Consider the following 13,467-nt stretch of genomic DNA (forward strand, 5'->3'; position numbering starts at 1 on the left):
TTTAGATAATTTGATAAAACTTCAAATTTCAACTTTAAAATTCAATTATAAAAATAGAATTTTGTTGCTACTTCCTAACAGCAATCTTACTACTGTTATGAATCATAGTGTGCATCTCTGACATGAAGGATATCTGATATGTGACCCGCAGGTTGAGAGCTGCTGAGATAGAGGCAAGGAAACACAACAAACCCAAAAGCTCTACACATCATAAGTACTACTCAATTTAGTCACAATAAGAGCCGGGTGAGGTAGTGCACGCCTTTAACCCAGCCCTTAGGAGGCAGAAGCAAAAGGATCTCTGTGAGTTCTAGGCCAGCCTGGTCATTGTAGTAAGTTCTAGGACAGCCTAGAGAGACCTAGTCTCAAAAAAAAAACCAAAACCGAAACCAAAACCAAAACCAAAACCAAAATTAGACATAATAGATACACTAGGCCTTTGGGCCATTGTCACTTTCACCCCTCAAGGGCACCCACTTTACTCTAGAATAACCTCAGACTTCCACACTAAACAAACAGAGCTAAAGGAAACTGACCTTATTGGTTTGGCAAATGAATTGCTCACTACATTAACAAATGGTTTCTTACATTTTTTTAAAAAATGTAACAATTTTAATCAATTAAAAATAGGTATAACAAAGCCGGGCGTGGTGGCTCAGGCCTTTAATCCCAGCACTCGGGAGGTAGAGGCAGGCCGATTTCTGAGTTCAAGGCCAGCCTGGTCTACAAAGCGAGTTCCAGGACAGCCAGGGCTACAGAGAAACCCTGTCTCGAAAAACAAAAAACAAAACAAAAAATAGGTATAACAGGCTAGAGAATTAGTTAAGAGTACGTGTTCTTGCAAAAGACTGGGATTCAATTCTCAGCACACACAGTGGCTCACAACCATCTGTAACTCTAGTCCTATGGACCCAATGCCTCCTTCTGACCTCAGTAGGCACCAAGCACACACACAGTGCACATATATAATGTAGGCAAAGCACTACAATAATATTAATTTTTAAAAATAGTATTACCAGCCAGAAAGTAGTGGTGCACACATTTAGTCCCAATACTTAGGAGACAGAGGCAGTTGAATCTCTGAGTTCAAGGCCAACCTTGTCTACAAAGCAAGTTCTAGGACAGTGAAGGCTACACAAAGAAACTATGCCTGGGGATGGGGTTTAGAGGATATAGATCAATTCAGGGGGTACCTGCCTAGCATGCACAAGGACTGGGCTCAGTCCCTAGCATTGCATAAAACCAGTTGTGGCACACATCTGTAGCCCTCAAACTCATTTTAACTCACTTTATAGTAAGTTTAAGGCCAGCCAACTGGGTTGCATATGATCCTGTCTCAAACCTACTTTAAAAGGACCATCAAACCAAGCAGAGTGGTATTCTTGGCCATCCTGCTCTACACAGTGAGTCCCAGGCCGTCCAGGGATAGATACACAGTGAGATCCTGTCCCAAAAGTGGGTAGAGGGAGTTGGATCTAAATGGCTCAGTTGGTAAAGATACTGACTCCCAGAGTTTGATCCCCAGACCCCACTTGATAGAAGGAGAGACTCTTAAAAGTTGTCCTCTCACCTCTACACTGCTGTGCTAAACATACACACACAAAAATTATTAAAATAAATATGAAAAGACCCATAAGTTAAACATGAAATTCATTTACATGTCCTATACAACTTACAGGTAATTTTATATATTTGTTTTCAGATTGTGGTCCACCCCATTCTCACTCAGGCAGACAGAATTTTACAATTATTTTAGCATTCAAAGAATTTCAGACTTTGTAAAATACAGATTTTATTCTATGTGTACGAATCTTTTTCTGCATGTCTATGCACAATGTATACACAGTGTCCTCAGTCGCCAGAAGAGGGCACTGGAGCCCCTGGGACTGGAATCGCAGAGGGTCGAGTCACTGGGACTCACACTCAGGTCCTCTCTCTGGAAGAGCAGCCAGTGCTCTTAACCTCTGAGCCATCTCTCCAGCCCCATTACAGATTTGAGACTAGTGATGTCCAAACCCAACTGTACTGGAAACATTTGGTGTTACACACACTGTCCAGCCATGGCCATTCTTGTCTCACTTATCTCCCTGTGCTTTGTTCTCTTTTCCTCCCCTCCCTCCCTTCCTTCCCCCCTTCCTTCCGACTTCCCTGTTCTTGGAAAAGATCTCACACAATGTAGGTGTGGTCCTCTGACCCCTGGAGGATGGCCCCCTGCATGCATGTCCCTGTGCAGGGTCACGTCTCACTATCTGCAGCTTATTATATCAACACTATCTTTAGGAACAGTCACGGTGCTATGAAAATAAGTTCAGTCTCTCCAATCCTCAAAATAATTTCAAGAATAACCTGATGACATAACTAGGTCGATAAACAAGGTGCTGTCTGCCCTCTAGTGTTCAAACTAAAGATCTCCCAATGAGCTAGCTATACTTCTATAAAAACATGCTCAGCCACCTAGGCTCATTAAAATCAACAAAACAAACAAACAATCAAACAAACAAACAAGCGTATGTCATCTCAATTGAGGTAAAAAATGTAACCTGAACTTCCTGATTCTGGTTACCAGGTCAGAAAGCTCAGCCTCAGTCACATCAATGGCAACAGAGCAAGACAGAAGAAAATAAATTAATATCTCAAATACAATTCCTAAGGGCTGGGGACACAGCTTGTTTTACAATGCCTGCATATACACAGGAGGTATGTGCCTCTCCTAACCACGGAATCATCTTTTCAGTCCCTTACATCTAATTTGCAATATAGTAAATGTCAGCAAGCAGAAGCTCATTAGGACCCTTAATTATGTTAAAAGTATGAATGGAGTCCAGCACTGTCAAGCACTCAGGAGGCAATGGCAGAGGGATCTCTGAAAGTTCAAGACCAACCTGGTCTACATAGTGAGTTCCAGGCCAGCTGGAGCTACAATGAAATCCTGTCTCAAAAAAAGCAAAACAAATGGGGCTGGAGAGATGGCTCTGTGGTTAAAAGCACTGGCTGCTCTTCCAGAGGTCCTAAGTAGCTCACAAATGTCTGTACCTCCAGTTCCAGGGTCTCTGACACCCTCACACCAATGCACATAAAATAAAGATAAATAAGTTTATTAAAAAAACAACCAGCCAAACAAACAAACAAGAACACCAAACCCCTAGTGCTGGGTATGGTAGCAGAGGCAGGAGGATCTCTGTGAGTTTGAGGCAGACTGGTTTACATGAGCTCCAGGACAGCCAGGACTAGGTAGAGATCCGATCTCAAAAGCAAAAACTAAAAATAAAATAAAGGACAAAAGCTAACAGATGAGAGTATGAACGGATGCTGAGAGCACAAAGTCTGAGAGGCACTGTTCTACATCAGCATCCTGAGCGTGAGATAATGCACTCAACGCTGCAACAGGTAAGAGCAAGCATCCATAAAAAAGCAGGCCATACTCACCCGATGGGTCTTCCATGCCACTGCTAACCAGTGTAGGGAGAGAAGGAGTAGTTTCTGAAAAGAGAAAAGGTAAAAACAATACTGAAAACATCAAATTTACCATTTTCTAAATTTCTTTGAAATAAACCCAACTCACTAACACTTTAATAAGTGCCGGGCATGGTGGCCCACGCCTTTAATCCCAGCACTCGGGAGGCAGAGGCAGGCAGATTTCTGAGTTTGAGGCCAGCCTGGTCTACAAAGTGAGTTCTAGGACAGCCAGGGCTACACAGAGAAACCCCGTCTCAAACAAAACAAAACAAAAAAACCAAAAAAAAAAAAAAAAAAAAAAAAAAAAACCAAAAACAAAAAAAACCAAAAAAAACCCAAAAAACAAAAGTACCACAAATGACAAAAAGAACTGACAGTTCTCGACTTTCACACGGACACTGTGCCATGCATGCACACACAGAATAAGTAATTATTTTAAAAATGAACATTGCCTTCTGGGAGTTTTAAGGGGTATTATTGGGATACAAGCATAACAAACTAAAATATCAGGAAAAATCTAAGTCTAATTGTGTGTGTGTGTGTGTGTGTGTGTGTGTGTGTGTTGTTTCCTGCTTTTTGAGACAAGCTCTCACTACTTTTCATTTTTAAATACATTATCCTCAGTCTCCTACAACATGTTAAATCTCCATCTTGCATTCAATATGTAAAGAAAAGGGCAAAGTTTTGTGTAAATCAAAAACAAACCTGCTTTGTGGCACACCGCTCTAATCCCACTCCTGAGAGGCAGAGACAGGTGGATCTCTATGCGTTTGAGGCCAGCCTGGTCTACAGAGTGAGTTCCAGATAGCCTGAGCTATCTGGACCCTAAATAAAAAGATCCTGCCTCAAAAGCTAATTACATAAATAACAAAACAACTTATATGCATCTCTGAGCAGAGATAAGAAGTATATTTTTACAACAATATGAACTAACCAGTACCTGGGAGCTCTTGTCTTTAGCTGCATATGTATCAAAAGATGGCCTAGTCGGCCATCACTGCAAAGAGAGGCCCATTGGACTTGCAAACTTTATATGCCCCAGTACAGGGGAACGCCAGGGCCAAAAAGGGGGAGTGGGTGGGTAGGGGATTGGGGGGGTGGGTATGGGGGACCTTTGGGATAGCATTGAAAATGTAAACAAGGAAAATACCTAATTAAAAAAAAAAAGAAGTATATTTTTAGGGAGGGAAGTAATTTTATAGAAGAAATTATCTTTTTGGGTACAGGAATCTAAATTTAGGGCACTCACGTATGAAAATAAAGCAACAGAAAAATGTTTTATTTTGTTTTGCTTTTTAAAATATTTATTTATTTATTTTATGTATATGAGTACTCTGCCTTCAGACACACCAGAAGAGGACACTGGATTCCCATTACAGATGGTTGTGAGTCACCTTGTGGTTGCTGGGAACTGAACTCAGGACCTCTGGTAGAGCAGTCAGTGCTCTTAACCACTGAGCCATCTCTCCAGCCCTGCTGTTTTTTGAGACCTGGTTTCACTTAGTATCTGGCTTGCCAATTTATGGAGCTGCTCCTGTCTCTGCCTCTTGAGTTAAATTAAAGATCTCCAATACCATGTCAAGCTAAGAATTTTGACTGAATATAAATATTTACTCAACTTCTTGAGGGTCAAATCTGCCTCATCTAGCTTTGTGCCCAGGCCAGTTTCCTAACCAATCTCTCTTATGTCCTAAGCACATTCCCTGATCAGCAGTATGAATGTAAACTCTAATTGGGATCAATTATTAGCAGAGAGAACTGGGTTTAAGATGGGGTTTTGATGTAGACTACAGGGCAGGGCAGATACAGGGTCAGACATACAGCACAGATTTCTCCTGGCACAAGGTGTTTCGGGTCCAACTCTTAAGAGTTTCAGCCATGGCAGGTGGTGCCATGGGAAGGAATGTACTACTTGACTGCAAGACAAGAAAACAGTAGCTATAATGACAGTGGAATTGAGAAATTACTGTTGGGCTCAACCACTATGACAGAAAAAGAAAACAAACAGGTAAGAGAGATTAACCGTCATCTGACAGGCAGACCGGAAGGCCTCAAAGTATGCTTGGTAACCTCCAAAGTTCTCTCTTGCAGGAAGATGGCAGAAAGCTCTGAGGACCAGCCTAAGAACCAATCAACAGAGTAGCCCAGCTCCAGAGCTAGCTAGTTTACCACAGAAACTGTGGTATATGATCCTATGTATGCTGAACAATGGTATAACATCCTATGTGTGCTGTGGTATACCATCCTACGTGTGCTGTGGTATCCCATCCTATGTGCACTGTGGTATATCATACCATGTGTGCTGTGGTATACCATCCTATGTGTGCTGTGGTATACCATCCTACGTGTGCTGTGGTATCCCATCCTATGTGCACTGTGGTATCCCATCCTATGTGTGCTGTGGTATACCATCCTACGTGTGCTGTGGTATCCCATCCTATGTGCACTGTGGTATCCCATCCTATGTGCACTGTGGTATCCCATCCTATGTGTGCTGTGGTATCCCATCCTATGTGTGCTGTGGTATCCCATCCTACGTGTGCTGTGGTATCCCATCCTATGTGCACTGTGGTATCCCATCCTATGTGTGCTGTGGTATCCCATCCTATGTGTACTGTGGTATCCCATCCTATGTGTGCTAAGGTATACCAACAGAGGGGCCCTGAATGGTAAAGAATGAGATGTTAGTATGGAATCAAGAGCTCTGAGCTGATGCCTGCTGAGGCTTAGATGTGTTAAGAACCTTGTCCCCAAGGTGCTGGTATTGGGAAATTGAACCTTTACGAGCTAGGACATAATGGGGAGGGAAGAATTAGGTACTTTGAGAGAACTGTTAAGTTTTTGAGAGGGCAAGTTGTTATAAAGACCTGTGCCTGACCTTTTCCCTGCTTATGTGTGCCCCCACCACTGCCATGTCATGGGTAGTAAGGGCCTCACCAGAGGCCCTCAGTAAAAGCTGGAAAGCTTACTGGCTCACAGCACTTAGGGAAATCTCTGTCTAATCATTACTTAACCACTAAGGCAAACAAGTGCAGACTGCAGTTGGTACATAGAACAAAGAACACACTTTACAAGTTTAGTCCAAGAAAGCTACCAAGCAAGACCAAAAGAAACCCACAGCAAGGGAAGTTTATTCCAGAGCTGCCAGATCATATTACTTTAAATGGCCAGCCAGTACATATGTGCCTGTGTGTAATGTGGTGTGTATGTGTGTAAAGCCAAAGAAAAAGGGTCTAAAAAGCCAGAGAGTCAACAAATAGGAAAGTATGGCTTGTGATTAGGCAAGAAAAAGCAGTCAAAAAAGCTGAATTGAGCCAGAGGTGTTCCTCTAATCCCAACAGTCAGGAAGCAGAGGCAGTCTGACCACTGTGAGTTAAGAGGCTAACGAGATGGCTCAGCAGGTAAGAGCACTGACTGCTCTTTCAAAGGTCCTGAGTTCAAATCCCAGCAACCACATGGAGCCTCACAACCATCTGTAATGGGATCTGACGCCCTCTTCTGGTGTATCTGAAGACAGCTACAGTGTACTTATGTATAATAATAAATCTTTGGGCCTGAGCGAGTGGAGTTGACCAGAGCAAGTGGGGTGAGCAGAGATCCTAAAATTCAATTCCCAACAACCACATGAAGGCTCACAACCATCTGTACAGCTACAGTGTACTTGCATACATAAATTAAATAAATAAATCTTAAAAAATAAAAAATAAATAAGGAGGAAGAAAAGGAAATATAAAGAAATCCCTAGCTGTTAAACTTAGAAGATTTAAAATAAGCTACTAAATCTAAAGAACCAAGGGCTATCTATGTATGAAGTTCAGTGGAAAACACATTTCATAGGATTTGGTTTCTAACAGCACAAAAAAAAGTCATGTAATTTGGGGGGGGAGGGGTGTTTTCAAACCCTGGCCTTATCCTGTAGTCCAGACTGGCCTAGAACTTTGTGCCTAGTGTGGCCCAAACTCACTGCAAACCTCAGCTAAGCCCCCTGGATGCTGGGATTACAGGTGGGAGCCACCACACCAGGACAGGAGTCTCGGTGACGAGCCGTCCATGTGCACCCTTGCTGTGTGTGTCCAGGCGTCCAGGGTGGACACCCGTTGCTTTGTTCAAGCTGTCTGGAGGGGTTCAGAATCAGAGTGTTGAAAACCAAGTGGAACATACTCTCAGCATTCCAGACCACTCTCTCCCCTAGATAAACAGCTAAACATGTTTACCCTCCGTTTCATTCTTATGTTCAAAACTCCCTCGACCTAGAATAACCTTAGGGCTTGGGAGACAGTTTTTCGTCTGGTCTGAGTCTAATCACCAGAAGATATGCTGGCTAGAACAAGAAGATCCCTGAGGCTGGCTGGCCGGGCCGATAGGAGACCCCATCTCAAACAACTGTCTGTGCTGCTTCCTGTACTGTTTACCAAAACACAATCTTTTCCCCCAGTCAGAGTTCCTCTGTGTAACCCTAGTTATCCTGGAACTTAACTTACTCTGTAGGCCAGGCTAGCCTTGAACTCAGAGATCCACCAACCTCTGCCTTCTGAGTGCAGGGATTAAAGATGTGAGTCACCACTGTTTAACCCAAAACAAATTAAACTAGACATATTGGTACATGCCTTTAATCCCAAAACCCAAGAGAATCATTGTAATTTCAAGGTCAGTGAGGTCCAGGCCAACAAGGGTCATGCTATAGAGTGTGACCCCAGCCTCAAATAAAACAATACAATTGTTTAGTCCCTATCGAAATTTTATATATTTATTTTTTATTAATTAATTTTTTTTTTCTTCTTTGGTTTTTCGAGACAGAATTTCTCTGTGTAGCCCTGGCTGTCCTGGAACTCACTCTGTAGACCAGGCTGGCCTCGAACTCAGAACTCAACCATGCTCTGCCCTCTGAATGCTGGGACTGAGGGCATGTGCCACTACTGCCCAGCTCTAAATTGTATTTTCATTTGATAAATTTTATGTACATGCTTTCCTTTATGTATGTATGTATGTATGTGCATCACATGTGAGCATGCGGCCCTTAGAAGCCAGAAGAGGACATCTGATCCTTGGACTTACAGATGGTTATAAGCCCTGAAGTAGGTGCTAGGAAGTAAACCTGGATCCACTGTAAAACACACAGTGCTCTCAACTGTTGGGTAATCTCTCTAACTCCAGCTTATTTATTTGTGTGTGTGTGTCTGTCTATCTGTCTGTCTGTCTGACTGTGCACATGTGCAGGTCACAGCACGCATGTAAAAGTCAGCATGCCAGAGTTAGTTTTCTCCTTCTGCCATGTATGTGAGTTACAGGAATTAAACCCAGTTTAACCTACAGTGGTGTCTTTACTGCCTGAGCCATCTCAGCCCCAGGTCCCCATCTATTTTTTTGTTTTGTTTTGTTTTTCGAGACAGGGTTTCTCTGTATAGCCCTGGCTGTCCTGGACTTCACTTTGTAGACCAGGCTGACCTCTAACTCAGAAATCCTCCTGCCTCTGCCTCCCGAGTGCTGGGATTAAAGGCGTGCGCCACCACGCCCGGCTCCCCAAAAATAAGTGAATCTTGGGCTGGAGAGATGGCTCAGAGGTTAAGAGCACTGACTGCTCTTCCAAAGGTCCTGAGTTCAAATCCCAGCAACCACATGGTGGCTCACAACCATCCGTAACAAGATCTGACTCCCTCTTCTGGTGCATCTGAACACAGCTACAGTGTACTTAGATATAATAAATAAATACATTTTAAAAAAAAGTAAATCTTTAAAAACAGAAAGAAACAAGCAAACAAGGCATGGTCAACACTTGGAGGGGAAAAAAAGGCGAGAGATTAAGCTGGCTGTCCAATGATTGAGACTTATATTTTTGTTTTTTGGTTGTTTTTTTTTTGTTTTGTTTTGTTTTGTTTTTTTCTGTTTTTTTCGAGACAGAGTTTCTCTGTGAAGTCCTGGCTATCCTGGAACTCACTCTGTAGACCAGGCTGGCCTCGAACTCAGAAATCCGCCTGCCTCTGCCTCCCGAGTGTTGGGATTAAAGGCCTGTGCCACGACGCCCGGCCAAGACTTATATTTAGTGTGCATTTACCATCTGTCTCTTCTCCTACCCCAACTTGGAATCAGTCTGTAAGGTCTGCAACCCTCCAGAGGTGAAAATAGTTTCACTGCTCTGACCTCGGGACCTAAAGCATTAACTTTCACTCATGGCTGAATGGGTAAGAAGATGGATCTGCAAATAAAACAGGCTGACATTTGAAGAGAGGAGTGGGGAATAAGCCCTCACTACAGTACCAAAGCAAGACAGCGCTGAAGCGCATCCATTAGTGTAAAGGCTAAACTAGTTTCCAGGCTAGCACTGAGGAGGCGGAGGCAGCAGTGAAGCGGAGGGTAGCCTGGGCTATGTACAACCTCCATTTCAATCCTATCCCCCAAAGAGAAAACTAACAGAGAGAACACAGACTAATTGCACTGACTCAATTCCACTGGAATGTTATGCATTTTACTTCACAATTTAGTACAAGAGCTGAAATAGGCTGCTGTTTCTGATGTCACGTTCGTGGCGTGTACTGACAGAAAACCCAAACTGAACTGCAGGTTAAGTCTGACCAAAAGTTTTTAACTCCGCATACTCTAAAAAAGTACATGCGTCTGAGTCGTTTTCAGAGTTAGGTCTCCGAGCCAACGCTGCCTTACCTACTTCTCTTACATAATTTTTAGCAAACCTTTAATCATCTTCTGTCCTTTTTTTTTTTTTTTTTTTTTTTTTTACAAAACATGGTCTTATTGTGTAGCTCTGGCTGACCTAAAACTTGTTATGAAGACCAGGCTGGCCTCAAATGTAACCACCTTTTAATAAAAGCTTAAAACCACAACTTAGTAACTCATCACCCTTTTGTCCCCAAGGCCCCATAAAAGTGCTATTCTGCCTAGACACAGGATAAGCAAGCCAGAGTGAAGGCAGCAATATTATAGAAAAGACTTCATGGTTCTATGAATTTCAGTTCCTTATGAATCAGTTTGTTTGGAATGGAAAATATTTCCATAATTTTTCTCTTATATTCAGATCTCAGCAAATTAAAGCAGTTTGTGGACATATGATTGGTAGCTGCACTAAATCTGAGGAAACAGAAAGCCCTAGGTTTGCTCTTTGGTTCAGCTTTCCTACCTAGGCTAATGGAATGGCTTTGGGCCAGTTACTTAACATTTTAGAGGCAAGGCCGCATCAGCTGTAAAGTGAGAACCAATACCTCACGTAATTGTGGTGAGGATTGTAATAGTTACACAATGTGTATTAATAAGATTTATACAACATATACAACTTTCAAAAATAACATGGACACCACTATCCTGTTTGAGTAAATAAGCCAGAATGTAGTGATCCTGCTAGAAATTCACAGCTTAAGAGGTAGGTGCGGTGGTGCCACCAAAATAATCTTACCACTTGGAAAGGCAAAGGCAGGTGGAAAGCCCAAGCCCAGAGTGACCCAATCTCAAGGAAATAAATAAATGCCTATTCCCAGTGACTGAAGAATAGCTGGGGCTAGAGGCACGTGCTGCACATGGTCAAAACCCTGGATTCTATTCCCAGCACAACAAAAAAACAGAAAAAAAAAAAATTGTGGGCTAGCAAAATGACTCAGATGGTAAAGGCTCTTGCCGTGCGTGCCTGGCCATCTGAGCTCTGTTCCAGGAACCCACATGAAAGTAGGAGAACCAACTCCACAGAGTTCTCTAAAGCCACCGCTGTACTGTCCCCACTTCCCACCCTCCCAGACACATTCAAGAAACTTTCTTTTTTTGAGACAAGGTCTCAATAGATCATGTCTACAATAGGTCTACATAGACCTAGCTGGTCTTGAATTCATGCTCCCCCTCCTGCCATAGCCGCAAGAGTATTGGGGTTACAGGGATGTGCCACTCCAACTAGGATAGACAACTGACAGCCTGTATTAAAGATCTACCACCTTGATACATTAACACAACCTAAGAGTCTCAAAGTCATTTCCATTATGAAATGTCAGAATAATGAAGGCTTTGCCTACATGTCTAGGGTGGAAATTTCGTCTCAAAACACCTTTCCTGACTCAAAGGAGTCCCAACTGTCTTCACTCAAGGAATTTGAAATACTAATCGATTTTTCAAAGGATCTCTACCTTGGCCTTTATAAAAGCTTTACCCCTATGCTAAGTCTCAAGATTCGTTCTTCGACGGAACATACAGTTACCACTATCTAACCAAACTGGATCAAATCCACACAATTCATCGGTGTCCAGTAAATACATATTTTATCGCCTTTTTTTTTTCAACCTTTTTTTTTTTAATGCTTTCTAGAATCTACTGGGTATCTAGGTTTTTCTACAAAGCAGGTGCTTTCAGTGAGCTGAGTTTTTCTTTGTGGAGTTGTTGTTTAAAAAAAGAGAAAGGGATGTATTCTGGAGAGTCGAGGAGCAGCGTGGGAAAATGAAGTGCCGAAGACTGCAGGCAATGAATGATGTCCTGGTAATCACTCTGCTCCAATTTTCAGGTTTCCGAGGCAATGATTCGCTTGAGTTCTTTGCGGCCGCCGCCGCACCCCCCCCCCCCCCCCACACACACACACACTCCACAATCACCCAACCCCTCCATCCCAGCTGCCACACGTATCGCAGCAAATTTCCACTCTTTCTCGGTTTCCGGGATTGAGGCTCCAAGTCTCACTTCTTTTTCTTAGACTCCATCCACTGGAGGAGAAAAGCGCCTTAGCGCCTTGAGTTTTGATCCCTAGCTACCGGAGGCTGACATTTAAGAAAGAAGTTGGACAATAACTTCCAGGTTTCCACTGAAACTATGCCAGACTCCTAAGTCTCTTCTCTGCTCAGCCAGGATGCAGAGGTCTGAGGGAGGTCACTTTTGAAAGATGGACTTTGACCCGATCCAGTTACAGTAACCAGATCCCCAGGGCGCAGTCCCCAGCAGGACGTGCGGGCTCCCCTGGAGACCGCGACTCCGTGCACTGCCACAAAAGGGGGAAAAGCGGCGCAGACAAAAGGGCCCCGCGGAGGCTGGGGGGCGGAGAGCGCGAGTGTGCGCCGGCCGGCCACAGGCGGGGACACCGCCGCGGGACCGTTGTGGGAGGGCCGAGGAGGGAGGAGGCTACCGCCCGCCACGCCCTGGCTGCACTGACCGCCGCGGGCGCCGTTAACCCCCCACCCAGGCTCGGCCCGCGACCCCTAGTCGAGCCGAGCCTGCCGCTGCTGCGCGCGCGCGGGAGGTGCTCACTTTCCCAAGTTTGGGGAACTTACCCAAGTCGCCGCTGCCTCCTCGGGTTCCCCAGCACTTTCTCCCGGAAATCCTACCTGGTCTCTGGCCGCCTGGCTCCAGCCAGAGCCTTCGGCCCCAGGGGAGGGGGGGCGGAGGGAGCGGGCCGGACAGTGAGGAGGGTAGGAAGTGCCGCCGCGGAGCCTCACGGGACTTGTAGTCCACTGCAGTGGCCAGCGGTGTGGCGAGCGGGACAAAATGGCGGGAACTGCCGGCCCTCCGCTGCGAGGCGCCTGACCCCTACTCTGCCGATCTGGGCATGCGCCGCCAGAGTCCGGTGCACTGCATATAAACGGATTTGGGCACCTTGCCCAGTTCTGAGCAAGGGGAAGGTCTCGGGACTTGGGAGGACACGTTCGGGAACAGACTCTCCCGGCGATGCCCAAGAAAGGATGTGTGTGTTGTGCTCTACAAAAGAAGTCCAGTTTGTTTCAAACTATTGATAACCAGTTTTAAGTGCAAAAAACTTACAAACAAGTTACCCGCGGTGTTTTGTGAAAGTACAGAACCCAGCCTATTAAGCGCAGACATTCTACACCCCCCCCCTCCCAACTAAATTTTTTTCCCACTAACGATTACCTAGTAGAAGCCACCATCTGTTTCTAAGTGGCACTCATTCCAACCTCCAGGGCTATATCACCCTCCAGACCCCCTTCTTGCCACTGCTGGAGGATCTTTTTAAATGCCAAACCCATGGGTTACACCCATCTTAGACGGAAAAGTATACATACGATACATACAGAGGGAAAC

The 13,467-nt window shown here is 44.4% G+C and overlaps 1 protein-coding gene across 2 annotated transcripts in view; it reads right to left on the reverse strand.

Moving 5' to 3' along the window:
* Window positions 1–12,803, reverse strand: part of Phactr4 (phosphatase and actin regulator 4) — a 66,525-nt gene extending 53,722 nt beyond the window's left edge. For both annotated transcript variants that reach the window (NM_001161797.1, NM_175306.4), the window contains exons 1-2: window positions 12,702–12,803; window positions 3,427–3,480 (exon numbers count right to left, since the gene is read on the reverse strand). In NM_001161797.1, the coding sequence (NP_001155269.1) occupies window positions 3,427–3,442 (16 nt within the window). In that variant the 5' untranslated portion in view covers window positions 3,443–3,480; window positions 12,702–12,803. The remainder of the gene's footprint in view (window positions 1–3,426; window positions 3,481–12,701) is intronic.
* Between the last annotated feature and the right edge of the window lie 664 nt (window positions 12,804–13,467).

The sequence above is a fragment of the Mus musculus genome, chromosome 4, assembly GCF_000001635.26.
Source record: "Mus musculus strain C57BL/6J chromosome 4, GRCm38.p6 C57BL/6J".
NCBI classification, from domain to species: Eukaryota; Metazoa; Chordata; class Mammalia; order Rodentia; family Muridae; genus Mus; species Mus musculus.